The 21503-nt window shown below is 31.6% G+C and overlaps 2 protein-coding genes across 2 annotated transcripts in view; both read right to left on the bottom strand.

The window, feature by feature from the left end:
* The window catches only part of LOC127075352 (probable LRR receptor-like serine/threonine-protein kinase At1g56130), a 16254-nt gene extending 7467 nt beyond the window's left edge, over window positions 1-8787 (bottom strand). Inside the window, exons 1-6 of the mRNA XM_051016834.1 lie at window positions 8472-8787; window positions 1321-1510; window positions 1169-1240; window positions 1019-1090; window positions 743-814; window positions 582-653 (exon numbers count right to left, since the gene is read on the bottom strand). Coding sequence (XP_050872791.1) covers window positions 582-653; window positions 743-814; window positions 1019-1090; window positions 1169-1240; window positions 1321-1510; window positions 8472-8589 — 596 coding nt within the window. The 5' untranslated portion in view covers window positions 8590-8787. The remainder of the gene's footprint in view (window positions 1-581; window positions 654-742; window positions 815-1018; window positions 1091-1168; window positions 1241-1320; window positions 1511-8471) is intronic.
* Window positions 8788-12300: 3513 nt separating this feature from the next.
* LOC127075351 (uncharacterized) lies at window positions 12301-13185 on the bottom strand. Its single transcript, XM_051016833.1, has one exon. It carries the CDS (start codon window positions 13097-13099, stop codon window positions 12464-12466), a length of 636 nt encoding a protein of 211 aa, XP_050872790.1. The 5' UTR covers window positions 13100-13185; the 3' UTR covers window positions 12301-12463.
* Window positions 13186-21503: the final 8318 nt, after the last annotated feature.

Raw genomic sequence — 21503 nt, 5'->3', positions numbered from 1 at the left:
TGCAAGGAAATATTATTGAAATTAATATCTCTTCTAGTCAAAGTAAGATTTTGAGTAAAAAGACTTGAAACTTAGCACTGTCTAGAATTAACCCTTAATTACAAGTCATTGCATGCATGTGAAGTGCTTCATAAAAAACAATGACATATGACCTATAGATGGCTCTTCCATTGCATAAAGTAGTGTGAACTTTTATAAGTTAAGGGTTGTGTTTGTACACCTAAACTAAACAAATCTTCGATATTGGTTTCAATTTCCAAAACTCTTACTAAAAACATTATAAATCCTAGTTTATCCAAAACATTTTCCACATTCATCCTTTTATCTCATATCTCACAATTACCAAACGAAAGTTACGGCTATACATTTTACCTCATAGAAAGATAACTTTCAATTTGTGACATGATTAGTGTTTGAAAAGAACATATAAAACTTGAACTATATTAATGTTCATTAGAAATGCCAAAGTTTACTACTGATTTATTTATAAAACAATAATAATTGCCTCCAAATTATGACAAGTTCTGTTGAGAAAATATTAAAACAATAAATGTGTAAATTAAGACTGAAGAAGTACTTACAGCTGTTGTAGTTTTACAAGATTTCCAAGTTCAGATGGCAAAGATCCTGAGAAGTTATTAGACCCAAAACCCCTAGAAATTTAGAGATAATAAATCAGAAACGTCTATCAACAAATTTCTTTTTAACTAGAAAATTGTATATTAAAATCAAAATAACATACAATACAATCAATTCAGTAAGATCTCCCAGTTCCTTTGGAAGCTCTCCTGACAAAGCATTGATGCCAATAGACCTAAATAGCATAAAAACAACATCATTAGAAAAATAGCAAAGTTAAATCTCTTGAAGAAGAGTTTTGCCGCCATATCATGGTCCTATGCGGCTCGAGGGATTAGTCTATGCAGTTGTGCACAGAAAATACCCGGTTTATACCAAAAAAAAATTGCTAACATTAAATATACAATGTGATGAGATTGAATGAAATCAATGGCTTTACATGTATTGCATACGAGTCAGATTTCCAATCGCCGGAGGTAAAGACCCGGTCAAGTAATTCTGGCTGATCTGCCTGCATGCAATTTAGAAAACCTAGCAATTAGCATAGCGAAAAAGATGATAGGGTTCATTTGAAATGAAGAAAACATACAAATTGGTGAGGTACGTGAGAGTCCATAGCTCTGGTGGAATTTCAGCGATGACATCCAATGAATAAACTTTCCTGTTACATTGATTGATTAGAGAGAGATGGTATAAAAGAAAAGTAAAGAAATGGAGAGAAGAGAATGAACATATACATACAATGCAGTGATGTGGCAAGTAGTTTGGTTGTTATAGGAACAATCACATTTGATGAATGGGTCATAAGTTTGGTCATCAATAGTGATACTGCTAACGATTGCTTTTCCACTGCATAGCTCACCGCTTATGTTCCATTGAGTTTCGTCTGCTTTTATTTTCCATTTGCTAAATATTGAATTTAGAGCTTGTGCTGCATTCACAAAACTTCCTTCATTATTCAAATGGAAAAGTATGGATATAAATAAATTATTAAAAAATTGTTTCTTCTTTTTTTTTTAACCGGATATTTAGTATGCAGTCTCTAAATATATTACGATGATTTGAGAAATAAATCAGATATTCAAAGAGAAATAAATAACTAAATCAAGAGATTCATAAAAAATAAATTATTATGATTTGAAAAAAATTAAAAGTATCGACTCAGACACTACAGGAGAAGTGTGTTGAATCAAGGGTAGACAGTTATAGATGATTTATTCTATCTCCACGTATGAAAGGTCAAGCAAATACAATGGTCATTGCAATGTGAAGAATTTTACTTTCAAAAATAGAGTGAACATGTATGGCACGTGCAAAATCATAGAAAATACCACATGAATATTCTATTATACTAGGTATTCAAGAATCAATATATAAAACTTTAATGAATTTAAAAGAAATTGTATTGAGAAGTAATCGGTATGGAACTCGGGAGATGTCTATTTTTTTCAAAGGTCTTGGATATGTAAGAATCGGATAGGACTCCAAAGTATGACACAGTTTTATGTCAAGACAATTTAACCCTATTGTGTACTCAAATTACATTTGAATCCAATGATTAAGTTGAAAGAGATTATTTACTATCTAATCCAAATTCCAAGTGCTTTTGAATTTGTTCATTTTCTCTTTTAAGTATACATTTAGAAATAATTACTTACATAAAAGTACATTCAACATTAAGTTTATAGTTTATAGGTAGAATTTGTTCTCATCATGAAATATTTAAATCTCAGATTTATTTATGTGAAAATTGATTGTTGTCTGCTTGCAATTTTCAGGACATATCTCTCTTTATGTTGTAAGAGTTATTTATATTAGAAGGGTAATAGTTTAGAAAAATATGTAGTTTCGTGGAAATATAATAATATTTTTAGAATATAAAAATTATTTATCCGATGAATTTCAACTCAATACATTTTTGAATAAGGTCCTAAAGCTATGTAAATGTATCTCGGTGTAACTTATGGAGATGCATCTTTGGACGATGTTTGTTCAAAAATACGTCAAAACCTTTTCTCCTTTCTCACTTCTAATACAACATTCTAAGGTTCTCAAACTCTCTCAACTCACATTCTCTCAAAATTATTCAACCAACTGCAAAACTTCTTCCATCAACACCAAGTCCATCAAAGAGCTTACATTCTCTCAAAATCATTCAACCAACTTCAAAGCTTGTAAGTTTTTTCTTTTTTCTAAACTTTTTTGAATTTCTGTATGAATTTGTAGAAATTAATGATTAGGTAATGAAATAGGTAGTTTATACATGTTATGTGAATGAGAAACGTATTTGATAAGTAGTTTTATTTATCAATGCATTATTTTGACTGTTTTGGAAGATTGCATTTCCGCTATTGACGCTGATGTGAGTTGTAGAAAATTATGGTGATGCATCTTCGAAATTTTCCAACGTTTTGATTCCAAGAAATCAGAGATGCATCTCTGGAATTTTCAGTGCATTTTTTGGCAAATTCTGCTTAAACTCATTGTGTTTCATATGTATAAGTGTAACACATGTGTGGTTTACTACACGCATTATGGCTTACAGGAAAGACTGATTGAGACACGACAGGATTGCACAACATGCATCAGTTCAGATGGAAAAGAGTCAACCATCGCAGGCTCTTGTTACCTCAAGTCCGGTTGATGCGAATTGGTCATCTTTTGAGGCTCATGTATCTCCGCCTTCTTTTTCCCGTAGGAGACGAGTATCACTTACTCATGCATCTCTGCCTCCATCTTCCCATAGGCGACAGGTTTCACCTATTCATACACTCGAGGAAATAGAGTTACCCGAGTCACCAGAGGTATATTAGTAAAGATTAATTTGTTCCAACATTTTTCAGACTTGGATCCTCCAGCACTTCCCATGCATATCAAGATGCTCATGTGTATCGACCTACATTGCGGACATGTTATGTGCTTTTGCATTCGTCTCGCTCAGAGAGAACCAGACGACAGATCCATACCGAGTGTATCTTGACCGCTTGGTAGTAGAGGATATACAATTTCATACGTATGTCGACCATAGAGAGACGCGTCCCTTTGACGACATAGTCTTATACTTTAGATGGTTGGCTTGCGGTTCACATATGACGTATCCTCATTTGTCTGAGTGCGTCATGCGGCAATTTGGCTACATGGAGTATATTCTCATAAACCCTTTTGTGTCTGCTCCTCCCTCTATGACACATAGAGATATGTATATTATGTTTGATGATTATCTTAATCATTTGATACCAGATAAGGAATGAAGTACCATAACTCCTAGCGACTGGAGCTACGCGGATGGTTACATCTGGTGGTTCTTCAGTATGTCACATCCTTATGTGATACAGGATGCTCTAAGAGAGCCATCGAGGCCAACCCATCAGGAGATACTAGAGGAGGAACAAGCTAGGGATGATCATGTTATTTATGTGTATCCTAGATGTCACTCTATCATGGAGATTGGACAGATGGGTATTGACAAAGAACTCTTTCCTGGTGGCTATGAGGCAAAGGACATTGTAAATGCCATGATAGCGGAGGCACTACAGTACAAGAGGCAGCATAGGAACAGGGGTCCTGGGTCCGAGTCTGTCATACGTTGTAGTTTATAGTATTTGTACTTTAGATTTATTTTCGGTTGTATTTTATTTTGACTTATTTCAACTTTATTATGTACTCTGCATTTATTACTTTATATGTCATTTTCTTCACATCCGTTGTATGGTCTAATTCATCACAGTATAACTATAATATATCGTCAATTTCATCTGAGTAGCACTAAAACAAACTTAAAATTTACTGTCTGGTATGGTTACAAAGATGTATCTTCGTATTATGTTTGGTGTGAATATGAATATGCATCTATGGAACAATTTATGATTAAAAAAATGATGTTTCACTGAAAGATGCATGAGGTGTATTTTGAAAATGATATTGGGTGTGGCTTAGTTTTAACATTTTGACTAAAGCGAATGATGCGTCCGAAGATGTCTCTCTGAAATTTTATGGATAATTTCAAAATTTCAGAGTATTTTCCCACCACTTAGAGGGTTAGTAATGATGAAGACATAATCCAAGACATAAATGATACGATGCAAGGCTTAGGAGGTCCTATGACAAGGGCACGTGCAAGAAGAGTCAATGATGCTTTAGTTCACTTCATGATCAAGTCAATAGAATGCATGGGCCAGATTGAAGAAAAAGAGCCCAAGTTTATTCTTATCATCCAAGCATGTGATAAAAGGCCCAATAATGCATAAATAAATAAAAATAAAGGAAATACCAATAACCACACTATAATGGACGAAAATTACAAGAGAAGTGGTAAATAAAGAATTGCCATTATTTTGCCCTTTCAAAAACCCCACTATTTCTTCTTTATTTTGCACTTTCTTTGTAATAACTCAATCCACTATCATGATAATTAGTGGTTGAAACCCTTTTGTTTTCTTAGGAGTTATTTTTTTATCTTAAGCCATTCCTATATAAAGGAGGCATGTATCTTCTTTTTAGATCAATGAATTTTGGCAAGTTTACACATTGTGTAAGTGAGAGTATTTGCTCTTAGGTTCTGGATTGGACCAAAATTGATCTTATCAAGAAATCCTTTTCTTGTGGTGATCCTCATCCATACGCTTATCATTCTCTCTTGGATTAGAAAGAGTGTGGCGCCCCTTCTACTTAATTCCATTTCTTATTTCTCTTTTATTTCATATCAATCTCGTTTATTTTATATGCATGTATCAAATTCTGTCATTCTTTCAATTATAAGGCAGATTACTTCCTCTGAGTCACAAAAGAATTAATATTCCAAAAGTTAACAAAGTTGTTTCAGGAATTTTGAAGGAAATGCATAAGTCTCAAAGGTTAGTTCATATCAAGTAATTACCATAATTTATTTTCTTAAATTATTACTAGTTCTCATATGTTGTAATATATTAATTATTAATGTGAAACAAGTATTATTTGTACCCCGGCAAAAATAAAAGGAAAAAAAAGGAATATGTACAATTGTCAACCAATGAGACTCGTGTATCCCATCACATCACAGTTTTATTTTTAAAATACTGTTATGATTTGGTAATATAAAATATTTTGATTGGATATCAGTGTAATATTTTTTTATATTGACAGTGCAAAACCTTTAACCTCAAAAAGAAATATTATTTGCATCCAACAAAAAAATTGTTTTTCATTGGGAAAAAATACAAAGAACTAAAAATGCTTATTGAAGATATGTCTCAAATACGATAATGGAGTTTTGTTTACAATGTTAATCAATATTATTATTAGACACATTCTCTTAAATCACAACTACTTATAGGGAATGGAATATGTACAAATGAAATGAAATAGTATATAATCAAATTCCATTGATTGAATTTGTAAATAATGGAGTAGACGAAATGTAACATATGATAAAGTTCTTTCAATTTTATTTCATTCTCCTTCAATTTTATTTTCTTAATTTGGGTGTATGCTATAAAATGAATTAACTTGTTTTGTTTTATTCTATCAAACTATAAAAAATACACATAATATAATGAAATCTCAGTTTCACTCATCTCTCCTCCACTCATTCAATCATGTATCATTCTATCACCACGTTATGTTATAATTGATCTATTAAAGATAATCTTAAGGATCTGTTTAGTTTAACTAAGAGGGGAGAAGAGGAGAGAGATTTTTATCAAAGAAAGAAGATGAGAATGTTTTAATTAATTTTCACTTTTAATTTATTTTTTTATGGGATTTGATGAAAGTGTTGATGAAGATGACGATGAAGATGTTGATGAAGAAAATGAAGGAACAAGATGAAGATAAGTAACGAGTATTAAGTATTTATGGTGTAATATTATAATGAATATACCATGAATATCTAAATATGTAAAATTTGTTAACATGATCAAATAATTAATATTAAAAAATTAATAGTCTATGGACACTTATCTTGTCTCATCTATTATATTTATATTTAAAATTAAAAGTTAAGTGAATTGATTAAATGAGCGAACATCATATTTTTGAAAAACTTAAAAGTAACGTTTATTAATAAGAAACCAAAATAAAACCTTAAAATTTTTGGTACTAATTAAGTTAAAAAAACTTATTATAAAAAAAATTAAAACCATTAAGATGTGACATCAAAATTCTAAAAATAAATAAATAAATCTTAATATATTTATTTAATATATAATAAGATAAAGATATAAAGATGTAAAAAACACAAAAGAAAGATAAAATATGCCTAACATATTTTTTTTAATATTTATTAAGTTAAATTTATATTTAAATAAATAACTAAAAATAAATATTTAAATATAATTATAATTAATATAAAATATTTATCCTCCTTTTTAAATTTTCTTAAATATAGAGATGTATAAATTAATTTGTGAGAAATTTTGCTCTTCTTCATCCATCTTTTCTAACACTTCTAAAAATAGACCCAAACATGGTTAATATTAAATATTTTCTTCCTTCTGTTTCTCAACAAAATGGACTTTAAAATTTTATTTGAAAATTTTGAGGGAAAATAAGACGAGGACTTAAAAAAAATAGAAGGATAACACAAAATGATTTTGAAAGATTTATTTTTATTTATAACACAAAATCCATATACTTTAAAAACTATAAGAGTTTTATGTTCAAATATATTTTATTTACTTTTATATTTTTAAAATTAAAAAATATAATAATAATAATAAATACTCATTATTTCATACAAATTACAAAACCACAATTTAAAAAAAATATATATTATTAGTTTTTTTTACATAACCCCTCCTCTAAAGTCCTCTTCCTCCGTCCAAATTCTGAAATAAAACTTAAATGTTTGCATGGTTAGTGGCCGTTGGTTTTCTTGCTTTTATTTGCTATTAAGATAAAGTGTTATGTGTTGGCCATTAAATTGTCGTATATTGTGTCTTTCTATTGTGTTGCCATATTATCATGAGTCGGCACTCGGTGCCACTCTTGTACTAGTACTTCTCTTGTCTAGAAATTTATTGTGTTTAAGATTTATTAATAATAATCTTCTTGTTTCTTCATAGAATGAGTATTTCAACACTATTCACTTTAAAATCAAAGTATTTTTTTCTTAAAAAACAATTAAGTTACAACATTTTAGAATGGTCAATCCAAAATATTTTGAAAATAAAAATAATTTATTATAAGGTTCAATCAAGCCGTACATATAGAAGAGTCTTTTCAAAATTTTGACGGTGAAAAGTGAATCACATAAAGAATTCTTCTGAAAATATCCTTTCAAAATGATTTTTTTAAAGAATGAAAATAAAAAATTTAAAACAACTTTTTATAATGAATCAAAATAAAAAAATTTAAGAATGGATATGAATTGAGAATTTTCTTATTTTGCTTCCCTGAACCCCAAAGCAACAATTAAGTAATAAAACACAGCTCAACTGAGAGTGGGCCCATATAAATTTTTTAAAAAAATTCTGGATAGTGAATAATGCAGTTTGCAAATGATAATGAAGAGATAAAAAGTCAACATGGATTATTGGTTTGATGGCTAGATAACTACAATTAAAATTTCACAAAGAGAAAAATATAATATGCCATCAATAATATAAACTGCCCTTAAATTAGTTGAATTGATGTGCAAGCACATCAAAAATAAATATTTATTTCGAATTTTTAACTCACTTATTCAGTTTTAAATGATAACCATTAAATTATGTGACAGAAAAATAACCAAAAAAAAAAAGTGGGAGAATCAAAAAGAAAAAATGAGATTTAAAGAGAAAGCTAAGGAAAGAAAAGAAAAAAAATTGAACTGCTAATTGTATTTTAGAATGATATTTGACAGATCAAGAGTAGTCATAAAAAATGATAGCAAAAGTATAAACAAAATTAAGTAATAGAGAAAGAAATTGACTAACCTTCAGAAGGATCTGTAGTGGCGTTTGCAGTTTGAGCTTGTGAAGAGCTAAACAAACAGCTGAAGAAGAAACAAAGAGTAATAATAACAATTGCAGAATCCAAATAACAGAGTCTCATGACGATGAAATAATCTTTTTGTTTTGTAAGCAATATTAAGATTTTGAAGATTAAATACTAATTGTAGAGCCAAAGTTGGCGTCTCTGACTAGATAAATTTTATAAGCATTAAAAGTGATCCACTAGCTAGATCTTCTTTTAAGCCTCCTTTTGGTTGGTTTAGACATTTTCATATTGCAATTTGTGAAGGTGGTTTGTGTAGAAACCTTAAATAAATATTCGTCAAAACTGACCCCACTAGGCTAATCTCTGAGAATTTTTATTTTATTTTATTTGGTGATACTGTAAACTATAATGGAAAATTCAAATTCATGTATCGTCACACATTTGAAACTTGAAAGGATTAAACTAGATTTCATGGTAAGACGGAGCTTATAAACTTTCCTCATACTAAATTAATTCTATACTAAATTTTCAGACATGATTATATAAAAATATTAAATATTTATTTTTTATTTGTTAATATATAACTATGCAATTTAAAATGATATTTATATTTTTTTAATCGATGTCATCTCGTTTAAAATTTTAGAGAGGAATTATATATTTTTCACTTCTTTCGCATGTCATTGTCACAAATGCACATCTTCTATCTAAATCATTATCGAAACTTCCGATAACCACATCAAATCTCAGTTTAGAGGTCTTCGTACGAATCTTTTGGAGCATGTGATCACGAAATTCAAACTCTTACTCATTTTTAAATTGGTTGTCAGTCTCTACCGCCTTCACAACAACACATTTGTCATTCGGAGACACAACGTGTTTGGGGAAAACATCGGGGTACACCATATCTAATGAAAACAGTTACGACAAAACACTCAATAAGTACAAATACCGTAAACAAAACTGAAAAAATGAAAACAAACAGATACAGGAGATCTGGATGAGTTCATACAGACTCCATAAATGTATCTATGGAATAAACGCATGTTTTTCATACTAAAAACAAGATTAATGTGAGGAATGAGGCATAAAATAAATGATTTTTACTTAGAATTTGAACTTCTTTTTCCCCCTTTGATATGATGAAACGCAAGATTGAATATTTGGAGTGAAAATATGGACTGGGAGTGGAAGGGTTTTTGGTAAGGGTTTGGAGTGGAAAACAAGTATAGATGTGTGATCATGCAGTTCAGTATTTTATCAAATTATTTCAGAGATTCATTCCCAGAAACATCATACATGCAAAGGTCACAGAAACTTTAAAATTCTGTCTCAAACCTTCGAAGATGCATCTCCGAAATATCCATTGGATTGATCAACTATGAATATAGTTGTTAAAAATAACATAATATGCATCTCAGAAATATTTTTTAGTATTAATCTAGAGTGACACTCATTTGGTGCACCATAACGTTGGTGCATGGTACGTCCGGAGATGCATCTCTGGAATCTGAAGGGCAATTTTGGTTTTTCATAGGGTGTTTCTCCACCCCATAGGATGCCATAAGAATCCCCCTTCTTAAAAAGAGGTGTCAAAAGTAAATTTAGACCCAAAGACATCTCAAGCCCAAGCGAACTAAAGAAATTGAAAATGTATCATTAAATCAATTCAATTAAATGGTTAATCAATTAGGTCTTTAGAAATTTAAATATCACATCTTTCAATCGATTAAATCTTTAAAATGATAGATCTTATTCAATCTGCTAACAAATCTAATTAATACATTGCTAAAAGATAGCAACAAATCTCGTTGCATACATCCAGAGAATTTGCTCAGAACAGTAACAATCATGATTGGCTGACAAAAGCTAGATGTTGAACACATGTTGAAACATTTGGCCTGACATTTGTCCACGAAATAACATTTTGAATCTTGAACAAATCAATTAAATTTTTTACTTGATATACATCACAATTCCAACTTCTCAAGTAAGGATTCAGAATAACTCTCTTGCCAAAAATTGAACCACATTTTAAATCATCTTTTATTGAGATTGGAGATTTTTTCATCAAATGCAAATCAAAATCTTGTAACTAAAACTAATCCAATAAAATATCTTCATTGAATATTTGTTTAACTAAAACTTTAATTAATATCTTTGTATATCAATTTCAACAAATTTTGGTTTAAATAAAATTGAATCAAATCTTCCTTCAAAGCATGTCCAATCAAATATTTTCTTCAATGCAAATTCAATCAAATTAAATCTTCTTATTTTGAATAAAATCTTTTCCAAATTGCTTTGGACTACCAAGCTTCTTCCAAGAGCAAACTTATGAATCTTCGGAAGAAATTAACACAAAAACAAATATGAAAATAATCAGAACTCAATCCGTATGCCAAGATGTTACACAATATGTGCTGAACATTTTGCTCAACAAGTTGCTTACAACCAAATCTTTATGTCAAACACTTTGGCATAAACTTGGATTGAACAAAACTTCTTAGAAACAAACACAATCACGCTCAGATTTACTCAAGAAATCTAGTTAACCGACTGAGGTCAGATGTTGCATCTCGTGCTGAAACATCTGGTCTCACATGATGCATCTTCACAATTAATATTTTGTACTACCCATGTATCACGTCCTAAATAATTGATTCTTACAAATACACGAGAGAATGTATGAGCGAAAGTGAGAGGATCTCAAATTCAAAGGAAAATTGAGTTAAAATTTACGGGTAGTATTAGAAAAAAGACACTAAACTATAAGAGTTCGTATGAGACCGTGTGTACTATTATTGACTAGTTGTAATTAGTTAATTTCATTTTCTTTGGACTCTTCACACGTAGATAACGATTACATTAAACTAGGTTACTACTTCTGTATGTCTCTTATATATTATTTGTTTAATTGTTAATTGATTGTTTAGATTATCTTGTATCACACCTTATTTCAATATTGTGTGTGACATCTTATTTACTTATCAAACAAAATTTCAAAATCATCCACTTTCCCACAAAAACTATTCTCTATCTCCATCACTAAACTCTTAAACTAAACAATCCACATTCACTCAATTTCATCAATGACACCAAAATATTTAGACAGGGGAAAATCACTATCAACTTCTCAAATAAATCATATTTCCGAAGTACGGAGGAAAAGGGAAAGCATGGCAAATTCGAACCCACGAGGAATTGAGTTCGTCGATAAAGTGTTCAAATCCACAAACTAACAAATATTACAAACAAAAGTAGATAATAAGCACATAGATACAATTTTATCCCAATTCAATCCATAAATAATCACATTAGAAGATATAATAACACATTGATCCATTGACAATCAAAAATTTTAAAAAAAAAATTACAAATGAATTACAAGAAACTAACTCAACAAAAATAAGTTGATAAGAAGACCGGTTAATTTGTAACTTATTAAAGACTCAATCTTAAAATGTTTAAATATATTTCTGAATAACTAAGTTTCTCTCTCTCCCTAAAAAGAAACTCTTTATAAATGACAGGAAAAACACTTAAATATGGCACAAAGATCAAAACACTCACCTTTAGTCCTTACCAGCCTTCTTGCGCCTCACCGATAGAACTTACAACCACCTCATGCCTCATCTCATCTCATCTACGATGACGCAAGTATTCATCACCCACTTAGCAGCCTCTGCTTGGCGTCACGCGAGCAAGACTTTCAAAGTAAACTCTAGTATTTTTGTGGTATAAAAATTCCTTGAACAAAACATCTATCTGTGCTATGACTATGAAATCCAATGAATCCATATGAGAATCAAAAACACTGAAATGTAAAGCAATTATTTTTATTTAATGAATTTCACTTAATATTCTCAAATTACATCAAAATTAGAAATAAGAAAAGCAGAACAGTACATTCTGCATCTACCAACCCATCACCAAACCCAAATTGGCAGATCCCAAAATCTTCTGCCAACCCATAAAACCCAAATACCTAACTGCATAAAATAACCCTAACGACAGCAAGAGACAAACAAGCCATTGAAAAGAAAAACAAAGAAACAAAATCCCTTGAAGACCATTTCCTAACCTCTTTACTTTCAACTCTCAAACTCTTAGCTCTCCTCAAAGCATCAACTTCCTTCAACAAATCAAATTCCAAACCTTTCTTCTTCAACTCCTCCGAACACTTCCTCAACAACCCTCTATCCTCTTTCTCCCTACAAAGCATCTTCTCCATATGACCCTCCACGTCACTCTTATACCTTAAAGCCCATATAAACCCCAACGAAAACAACAAAGAACTTAGCGACGGAACCCACGATTTCTGACAGGCTTTGCTAGGTGTTGTTGTTGTTGAAGATGATGAAGAGTTGAAGAGAAGCATGAGAGTGGTTGAATGGAAGAGGAAGAAGAAGATGTAGAGCATTGTGATCTCTTTTCGGATTGAATCTATTTGGGTTTCTTTTAAAGCTATGCGTCCGTTGATGAGTTCTTCTTCTTTGAGCCATTGCTTTAATAGGAGTTTGTGGGTTGGTGTTTCGGCTATTTGATGAAGAGGGTGCATTTGTTTCCATTCCATGATTGATGATCTCACGTTGCTATGTTCATCACTGTTTGTATTCGCCATGGAGATGTGTGTGGGAGAGAGAGAAAGAGAGCGATTGAGAAAGAGGTGAGAAAAATGTGTTATATGGACGAAATTGAAAATGGTGCGTGAGGTTGTTGTTTTTGAAATTCTATAACGGTCGGATTTTCGTGAAACTACAGGAATACCCTCAACGCTCAATCTTATGTTTCAACGGAGGAGCGTGTTGTAATGCATATGCAATGTGATCTTAACGGCTAAGTAATTGTTTAAATATATCTTTGGATCGAATAAAAAACAGTCATATTAAATAAATAATTAAGTGAATTTTAAAGTAAAAGATTGGTAATGAATGTCATAAGGGGATCTTGAAGTTTTTTAAATTAAGAAATCATCAATTTCCAACACATTTAATGTATAAATATACATCAAAGTTTTTTTCTTTTAAGCTTTTAAATACTCTATCTAACATTATTTCATTCAAACATAAAATTATATAGCAGTACCTAAAATGTGGATTGGTGAACCCTGTTTTATGGCAACATGGCTCGTCCTAGAGTCGTTGTTAACTTGTATATAACTTGTCATGAGAGATTTGTAACTAGAGCTGGATTGTATAAGTTTGGTTTGATTGATACAATCAAATACTATTTTTGTAATGCAGATGAAATACAGCAACATCTTTTGTTTGAGTGCAACGAAATGAAGATAATTTGGGAGAAGGTCTTAGAATGGATTCAGTTTCATCACCATCCTGCCCATGGAGTCAAGTGATTAAGTGGATTATTAGGCATAGCAAAGGAAAAGGGAATATAACTACAAAGTTGGCTGTTACCGAGATTATTTACGAAATATGACGGTATAAAAATTATATTAGTTTTGAAATAGAAGTATATGATAAGATAAAATAATTTGAAAAATAGAATCATTGATATTGATATGATAGTTTATAGATGATGAAACAATAGAAATTTAAAGAATCACCTAACTAGCTTAGTGATTTGTTTTTTTTTTGGTTTTAATCTTTTAGACCGTATCCGGATATGAGCGAGCATATTGTAGAGTTGGCTTTTTTAATTAATCCAAGTATTTTTTGGTTTAAAAAAATTATATAGGATTTTATTTTATTTTTTAAATTATTTTTTAAAAAAATTGATTTAATATAATATAATTTACTTTAGATTAATATTTTAATACCTAAATTACAAACTATAGTTTTTAAAAAATTTTAACATACTAATAATATTATTAAAAGAGACTATCTCATAATAAAAATTACAACAAAAAAACATACAAAATGCAAAGAAAGAACCAAACAAAAAAAAATATCAATGTACGAAACTTAAAGGATTGAATCACCAATAATTTAAAACAAACTAAGTTTTTTTTACTTGAGCTACTATCAAGCCGTAATTTTCATTTGATAAAATCTACGGAACAAATAAATCATTCTCACCAAATTAACTTCTTATTTTGTTTTTTCAATAAAATTCAAACACTCGTCGACCAAATGACACGAAGACCTTTGTGAATCTTCGTACTATCAAAGGTAAAACCACAAAACAAAGAAGAGTGGTCCTCTGACTCATTAAGATATATCTTACAAATATCGAACTTCTTCAGAATATTGAACCATAACCCCGATAAAATGCTCTCAAAAAACGGATGATATAACTTTTTACCTTTTCCACAACCTCTCAAACATCTTGAATCTTTATTGTTGATCTCATCCCTTCAAGTTGTCATTTGTCTAGTTAGTGAAAAATAATATAAAGTATCAGGTTGATCATTTTTTAATATTTAACTAAACTAAGGCTCTCTTTATTATTATACTAATGAAAATTAACTAAAAATAATATAAATCGGGTCTTGGAATAGATGATGCAGACACCTTACCTTTTGAGCGTAGGCCATATTATCAAGATAAACAAGGTAGCCTTCTTTAGATGCAAAATGATCACCAGAGGATGTGACTCATTTTCCTTTTGTTAGAGGAACTAGTGTAAGACAAAGCTACACATTTTCAATCTTGTGGAATCAATGGTGTCAGGTGATGATTCAATTTATTTATGGTGGTGATAATGGTGCCATAGGGAAATGTTAGAGTTTTCTTCGTCGTGTCTCTATTAAAGCATTGATTGTATTCGTTGTTCCAAATTCATTTCTACTCGTATAACAAACATTATAGGAAACAAATTTGCTGTATATATTATTATCATTAAAACTAGACTGGGATCATTTTGGTTAGACCCTAAAAGACATCGTACCATGTCAAATTTAGCCCCGAAATATCATAAGATGTCATAGGAATGGCAAGAGAGACCTCACATAACGAGAAAGTGAGCACGCATAATCTATACCACTTCTCCTAAGGCGTGGGTCACCCAATCCAATATTGTATGCATCTAGCTGAAGATTCACGAGGATGTGTCATGCCACATCATAGGAGTAAAAATTGTCATTACCACAACTTCATGGAGCAAACCTATTGAGTCAAGTAGCTGGGATCGAAATCAGTTTTTCACCCACAACATGGACCATAAAACTTGGATATAAATACCTTAACCCCTAGGGTTGGTGTAGGCATTCACTTTCGAGAGATTCGGTACTAAAAAACCCTTTTGCTTTCTCATACGCAAATAGGGTTCCCATCATTGTATTTATCACAAGTACAATTGGCGCCCATTATGGAGCCATGGTAAGACTGACTTGAGTTATGCCTTTACTTAACATTCAGTTTCCCTAATCTTCTTTTTACCATGGTCAGACGAGGCACAACTGTCCCCAGTAGTAGTTGCGATTGTGAAAATGAGGCTATAATAGAGATGCAAGTTACTACTAAGGAATTGCATTGCTCTAACAAAATATTACTAGGTAACATCTTGACATTTAGCAACGGTGTCACGAAGACAACCCGACATAAGGCAATGATATCATGGATCCCAAACCTCTCTCTGATGAAATTTGGGGTGCTCAAATGCTAGAAAAATTCAAACTTCCACCACTTGTGACCTTTGATGAAAAAAGAGACCCACGAAAACACATCATCGCCATCAACACTCTGATGGAAATAATTGGCATTGTTGACTCCTTAAAGTGCAAGCTCTTATCTAGTACTTTTAAATAGGCAGCTTTGAAGTGGTACATGAATCTCCCACGTCTTTCGGTGATCTGTTATCAAGACCTCTCAAGGAAACTTATCCATCGGTTTTCTACGAGTAAACACCAGAAGGTTTTGAAAACCAACATATTCAATGTTTGTCAAAGGCACTCAAAATCACTAAAAGAATACCTTGACCGATTCAATGAGGTAACAATAAATATGTTACATTCAAACTAGGAAATGTTTGTGAGAGCATTCCAAAATGGTTTAATGGTCGGACACTTTAACAAATATCTTTCCCAAAAACCTCCACTCCCATGGATGAAATTTAGGTGTGGGATTAGTGTTATATCAAAGGAGAATAGATCAATGTGGAAAATAAATCCAGGGTTGTTAGAGAATGTGTTGTCGACAAGTCGAATTCTTCACAACAAGAGTGTCATTTCCATTATACTTTGCTCATTCCAAAAGAAATGGGAGGTCCGCAGACAACTTTTCACCTCTCAACACCTGTCAAGAGAAATTTTGGGGTGAAGTTCTCCTAACTCATGAAATCCTACCTCCTCAAACTCCAAAGTGAGAGGTTATGGGGCCCGAACTCGATAGGTGATGCAAATACTACAAGCTTAATGACTATGACACTAAAAATGGTCACTAGTTAAAGAAGGAGATTAAGTGCCTTATTCAATAGGTCCGTTTAAATAAGTATGTCAGAGGACGCTCTCAACAAGCATGAGTAGGTATTGAATGTTGAACAAGCGACTTCAAACACAAAAGGGGGGCGAATGGTGTTATTTAGAAATCGAGATTATTTTGAAATATATTTCTTAAAAATGGTGTATGTTAGTTCAACAAAGATAAAGCAGCAGAGAAGAAGAAAAATAGGAATAAGATCAGAAAACAAAAGTAAATGACAAATATCAAAGAGATAGATTTAGAGATAGTGCAACAAATATTTATAAAAGTTCAGACTACCATTTAGCCTACACTTGTTTCCGAGAGTTTCCTCTTGAGAGCTACATTAATAATGAGTCTTGATATTTTTAGAATATGCCCATAAACATTTTACAACAATGCTAGATTTTACACAACCAATCCCCAAACCAAATGTAGTTGTTAACATGATGAGCTCACAAATCAAATAGAGATTTTAATCGGTTGATCTTAACAAAATCTACTTGGTGGAGACAAAGTCGAAAAGCTGAAGTTTTGTGAACCCTGTGTACTTAGAAAATCTTGCAGAGTAAGGTTCAATAAAGGAAAATAAAGAACACATGGATCCCTTGATTACATCCAAGTTGGTCTTTGGGGGCCTGCAAGATGTCCATAACATTCATGAGCAATGCATTTTTTATCCATAGTTGATGATTATTCCAGAAATTTATGGGTATTCATCCAGAAGACTAAGGATTAAAATTTTAAGAACTTCAAAAGTTGGAAGACTCTGGTCAAAAATCAGACTGGCAGAAAGGTCAAGAGGTTGAGAACCGACAATGGCCTTGAATTTTGCAGTGAGGCGTTCGACAGTTATCTTGTCAGTGAATAGAATCTTTGGTGTAGGCGGCGTAGGATGTGGTTTGCTAATGCGAGTTATTTTAGAAACACTTTTTATAGATTTTGGAGTTGGTGAGTGCAAAAAAACTTTGTCAGCATGTTGAAAATACGGAGGAGACCGCCCCATTGAGTTGTCACTCGGCGTAGGCTTGAGCTTCTTTGGAGCACCTTTTTTTATCGGTTGAGAGGGTGGTTTCAAGTCGGTGGTTTTCGGATAAGCAATATTCCTTAATTGTTGTTTGATATGGAGTTTCATGCTGTCATCGACTTTCAAAATTCTCTCTTGTATCACTTCTCATTCGGTTAAAATAGAGATATTCGATATACCATCCTTCATGTCACCATCATAATCAAACTTAAGTCTCTTTCGTGCATCCATTATCTTTTCCATAACCACACTCGCCTTCATAATTTTTCCATCTTCAGACTCTATCTATTTCGTCCCTACCATGGGTTTAACCCGACTTCTCACATTCTTTGTTATGTGATACCTATAAAGTAAAGCGTAAGAAGTAGGAAATACATTTGCAACCAAATTCATCAAGGTGGTATCACGGTCGATAACTATGACTTTAGGCATCTTAGCTTGGTCCTTCAACATTATCCGACACACCTCTAAGGCCTAAGTAACATTCTTCTCTTTCTCGCTCTTCAGATATGCAAACTCGACAAAATATTTCTTCTCATTTGAGGAAACACCAACCATCTCCAACAATGGAAGTCTATACTTATTGGTCTTGTACGTTGAATCAAGAATGAGCATCGTAGGAAGTGTGTTGAACAACTTTATGGAATCAGGATGAGTCCAAAATATATCTCTAACAGTAACTTCATCCTCGCACGTTCGGTACCTAGACACATAATTGTTATCATCCAATAGTTTTAAGAGTTGTTGCATTTCAGTTCTAACTCCCTAAGCGTCTTGCTAGTTTGGTACCGAATATTATACACTTGCTTGATATTTGATATATTTTCGGGTCTTTTCCGCTTCAATGTTGTAAGTATATTTTTCGATTTAACCAAATCCAATGTCATGTCAGCAATGCATTTCTTCTCTTCCGGCATGAGCCGACACACAATTGGATGACCGACTAATTTTTCACATAAATCATGGTTATGCAAACCATATATTAGATTAAATATTCATTTGTTTTTTTGCCAACATGTAACCACGCACTTTAAAAGGATACATATTTTCTTGAATTGGTGTCGTCTTTTTTAAAATTCCGGAGTGGAGGTCTATATTTCCCGCTTATTTCGCACGTCATTATCACAAAAGCACATCTTTTATTCGAACCATTTGGACCTTCTGATAACCACATTGAATCCCTATTCGAAGGATTCCATACAAATCCATTAAAGCATTTGATCATGAGATTCAAACTCTTGCTCATTTTTAAATTGGTTACCAGCATCTATCGCATTCACAACAAGACCTTGAACATTCAGAGACACAACTTGTTGGGGGGAAATATCGGTGCACCATATCTAATAAAAACAATTACCATAAAACAGTAAATAAACGCTACTGCTGAAAACAAAGCTGGAAAATGAACATAGATTGATACCAAAAATGCATTTCCGAAAAAGTTCATACACGTTATGGAGATACATTTCCGGAAAAAACACTCGTTTTTTCAGACAAAAAACAGGATTAATGTGAGTAATGCAGCTTGCAATAAATGATCTTTACCTAAAATTCTAACTTTTTTTTCTCCGTGTGATGAACCACAAGATTGGAGATTTGGAGTGAAAAAGTGGATTGTTAATGAAAGGGTTTTTGATGAGGGTTTGTAAAGAAAAATAACAATGGTTGTGTGATCAATCAACAATGTATTTTATCAGATTATTCCGGAGATGTATCTCCGGAAATATCTGACATGAAAAGGTGAAAGAACATTTCAAAATCTCGCCCGAACTTTCAAAGATACATCTTCAAAATTTCCACTAAGCTGATCAATTATGAATATTTTCTTAAAATATCCCGTAGATGTATCTCTAGAATTAAAAAAACTCAACTTATAAGGCACCACTCATAATGGTCTATGTTGAGTGTGCATTGGATGCGTATGGAGATGCATCTTCGAAAACTGAGGACATTTTAGAATTTATGAGTGATATTTAAGAAAAATATAGGATGCATTAAGAAATCTCCTTCATATAAGAAAACCGTGGGAGCAAGGTTCACTGTGCAACACCTGCTACAATGCTTAAATGAGGAATGAGAGTTGTAAGTTCAGTTTAAGGAGGTGTTAGCAATTCAGAAGTTGCTTAATGGGATATAATAGGTGTTGATCAAATGGGAAGGATTACCGGAAGCAGAAGATACATGGGAGGAGGTTCCTTCCATTTCACATGTCTTTCTATATTTTAACCTCGAGGGTAAGGTTAGGTTAAACTAGTGGGAGGGGGTATTAATAAACGTTTAAACTTGTTTATAAACAAAGGGATAAAATAGAAAAAAAAATGGGAAATGATGCTGTCACACCCCAATTTTGACCCTGAATCGCTGATTCAATACATTCATCATATCTATTGCATCTCTACATAGCATAACATGCATTCCATATTGCATAGTGCCTAGAATATCAGTCGAAATAATTTTTTCGGAATTACAGGAAAACCGGTTGAATTAATCGACGGATGTGCGTCAAATCAGTGGACGAATTTTTTTAAAAATCAAGCTTCTAGACATCAGCTTTATTAATCTACGTTTCATGTAGTTTAATCTGGTATGCTCGATTTATTTTTCAGCTAATTTTTCGGCCACTTTTTGATCAGCTCAAGCCTGCTTAACCAGTCAAAATTTATTTCAAAATTGGCTCAAACGCTGTATTTTTCCGAAAAAGTTTATTTCACACTGATCATCTTGGTACATTCATTTTAATTTTTTTAAGCATTTTTTGCGCTAGACTTTTATTTATTTTGAATCTTTTTATTTTTATCTTTATGTCAAAATATTCAGTTGAATTAATTAGAATCTTATTTATTTTTGTTTCGACTTAATTTCGATTATCCATAATGTTTTAATTTTTATTTGATTTAATGTTTCAAAACTCATTTTACATTATTAATATTGACGAAGGGTAATGTTGGTATTTTTTTTAAATTTTGATAACCCTAATTGACACCTATATAACAAAGTGTGCTGAAGTTGAGAAGGAGGAGGCCTACCAAAGACCATCATGCGGCGACAACGGTTGATATCATTGTCTTCATAAAAATTAAAGAAGGTTTGAGAACTAACTCTTAGTTTTCCGCCGCTTGTACCCTCTTCTTTTACATTACACACTAAAGACCCACAACCTCTCAAAAGTAACCACTAAACCCCACTTCATAATACACTACCTCCATCACTGTTCACACAATCATCTTCTCCCACTCATAAAATCATAACACCTTCTTTCGGTAAAAAAAAAAAAGCTCTAACATTTTCCACCTCACTTTTTATGAATATATCTCATTTTTTTCTATCACATATTTTTCACAAAAATAAAGGTAAAACCCTTCATAAATACAAAACCATATATATATATATATATATATATATATATATATATATATATATATATATATATATATATATATATATATATATATATATATATATATATATATATATATATATATATATATATATATATATATATATATATATATATTTGTTTTGCTTTGTATATATCTACTGTTAGTTTTTATATTGAAATATATACATTTGTTTTAAATTTTCTAGACTGTTGCTTTATATTTCATATGTATATTTACGTGCATGTTGGGGTTTTATTATTT

Source organism: Lathyrus oleraceus, chromosome 4, assembly GCF_024323335.1.
Source record: "Lathyrus oleraceus cultivar Zhongwan6 chromosome 4, CAAS_Psat_ZW6_1.0, whole genome shotgun sequence".
NCBI lineage: Eukaryota > Viridiplantae > Streptophyta > Magnoliopsida > Fabales > Fabaceae > Lathyrus > Lathyrus oleraceus.
This window is presented reverse-complemented; position numbering and strand designations above follow the sequence as displayed.

Bases quoted from the DNA above. Each gene is read 5' to 3' on its own strand.
- LOC127075351 (XM_051016833.1), bottom strand. From the start codon at position 13,099: ATGGCGAATACAAACAGTGATGAACATAGCAACGTGAGATCATCAATC.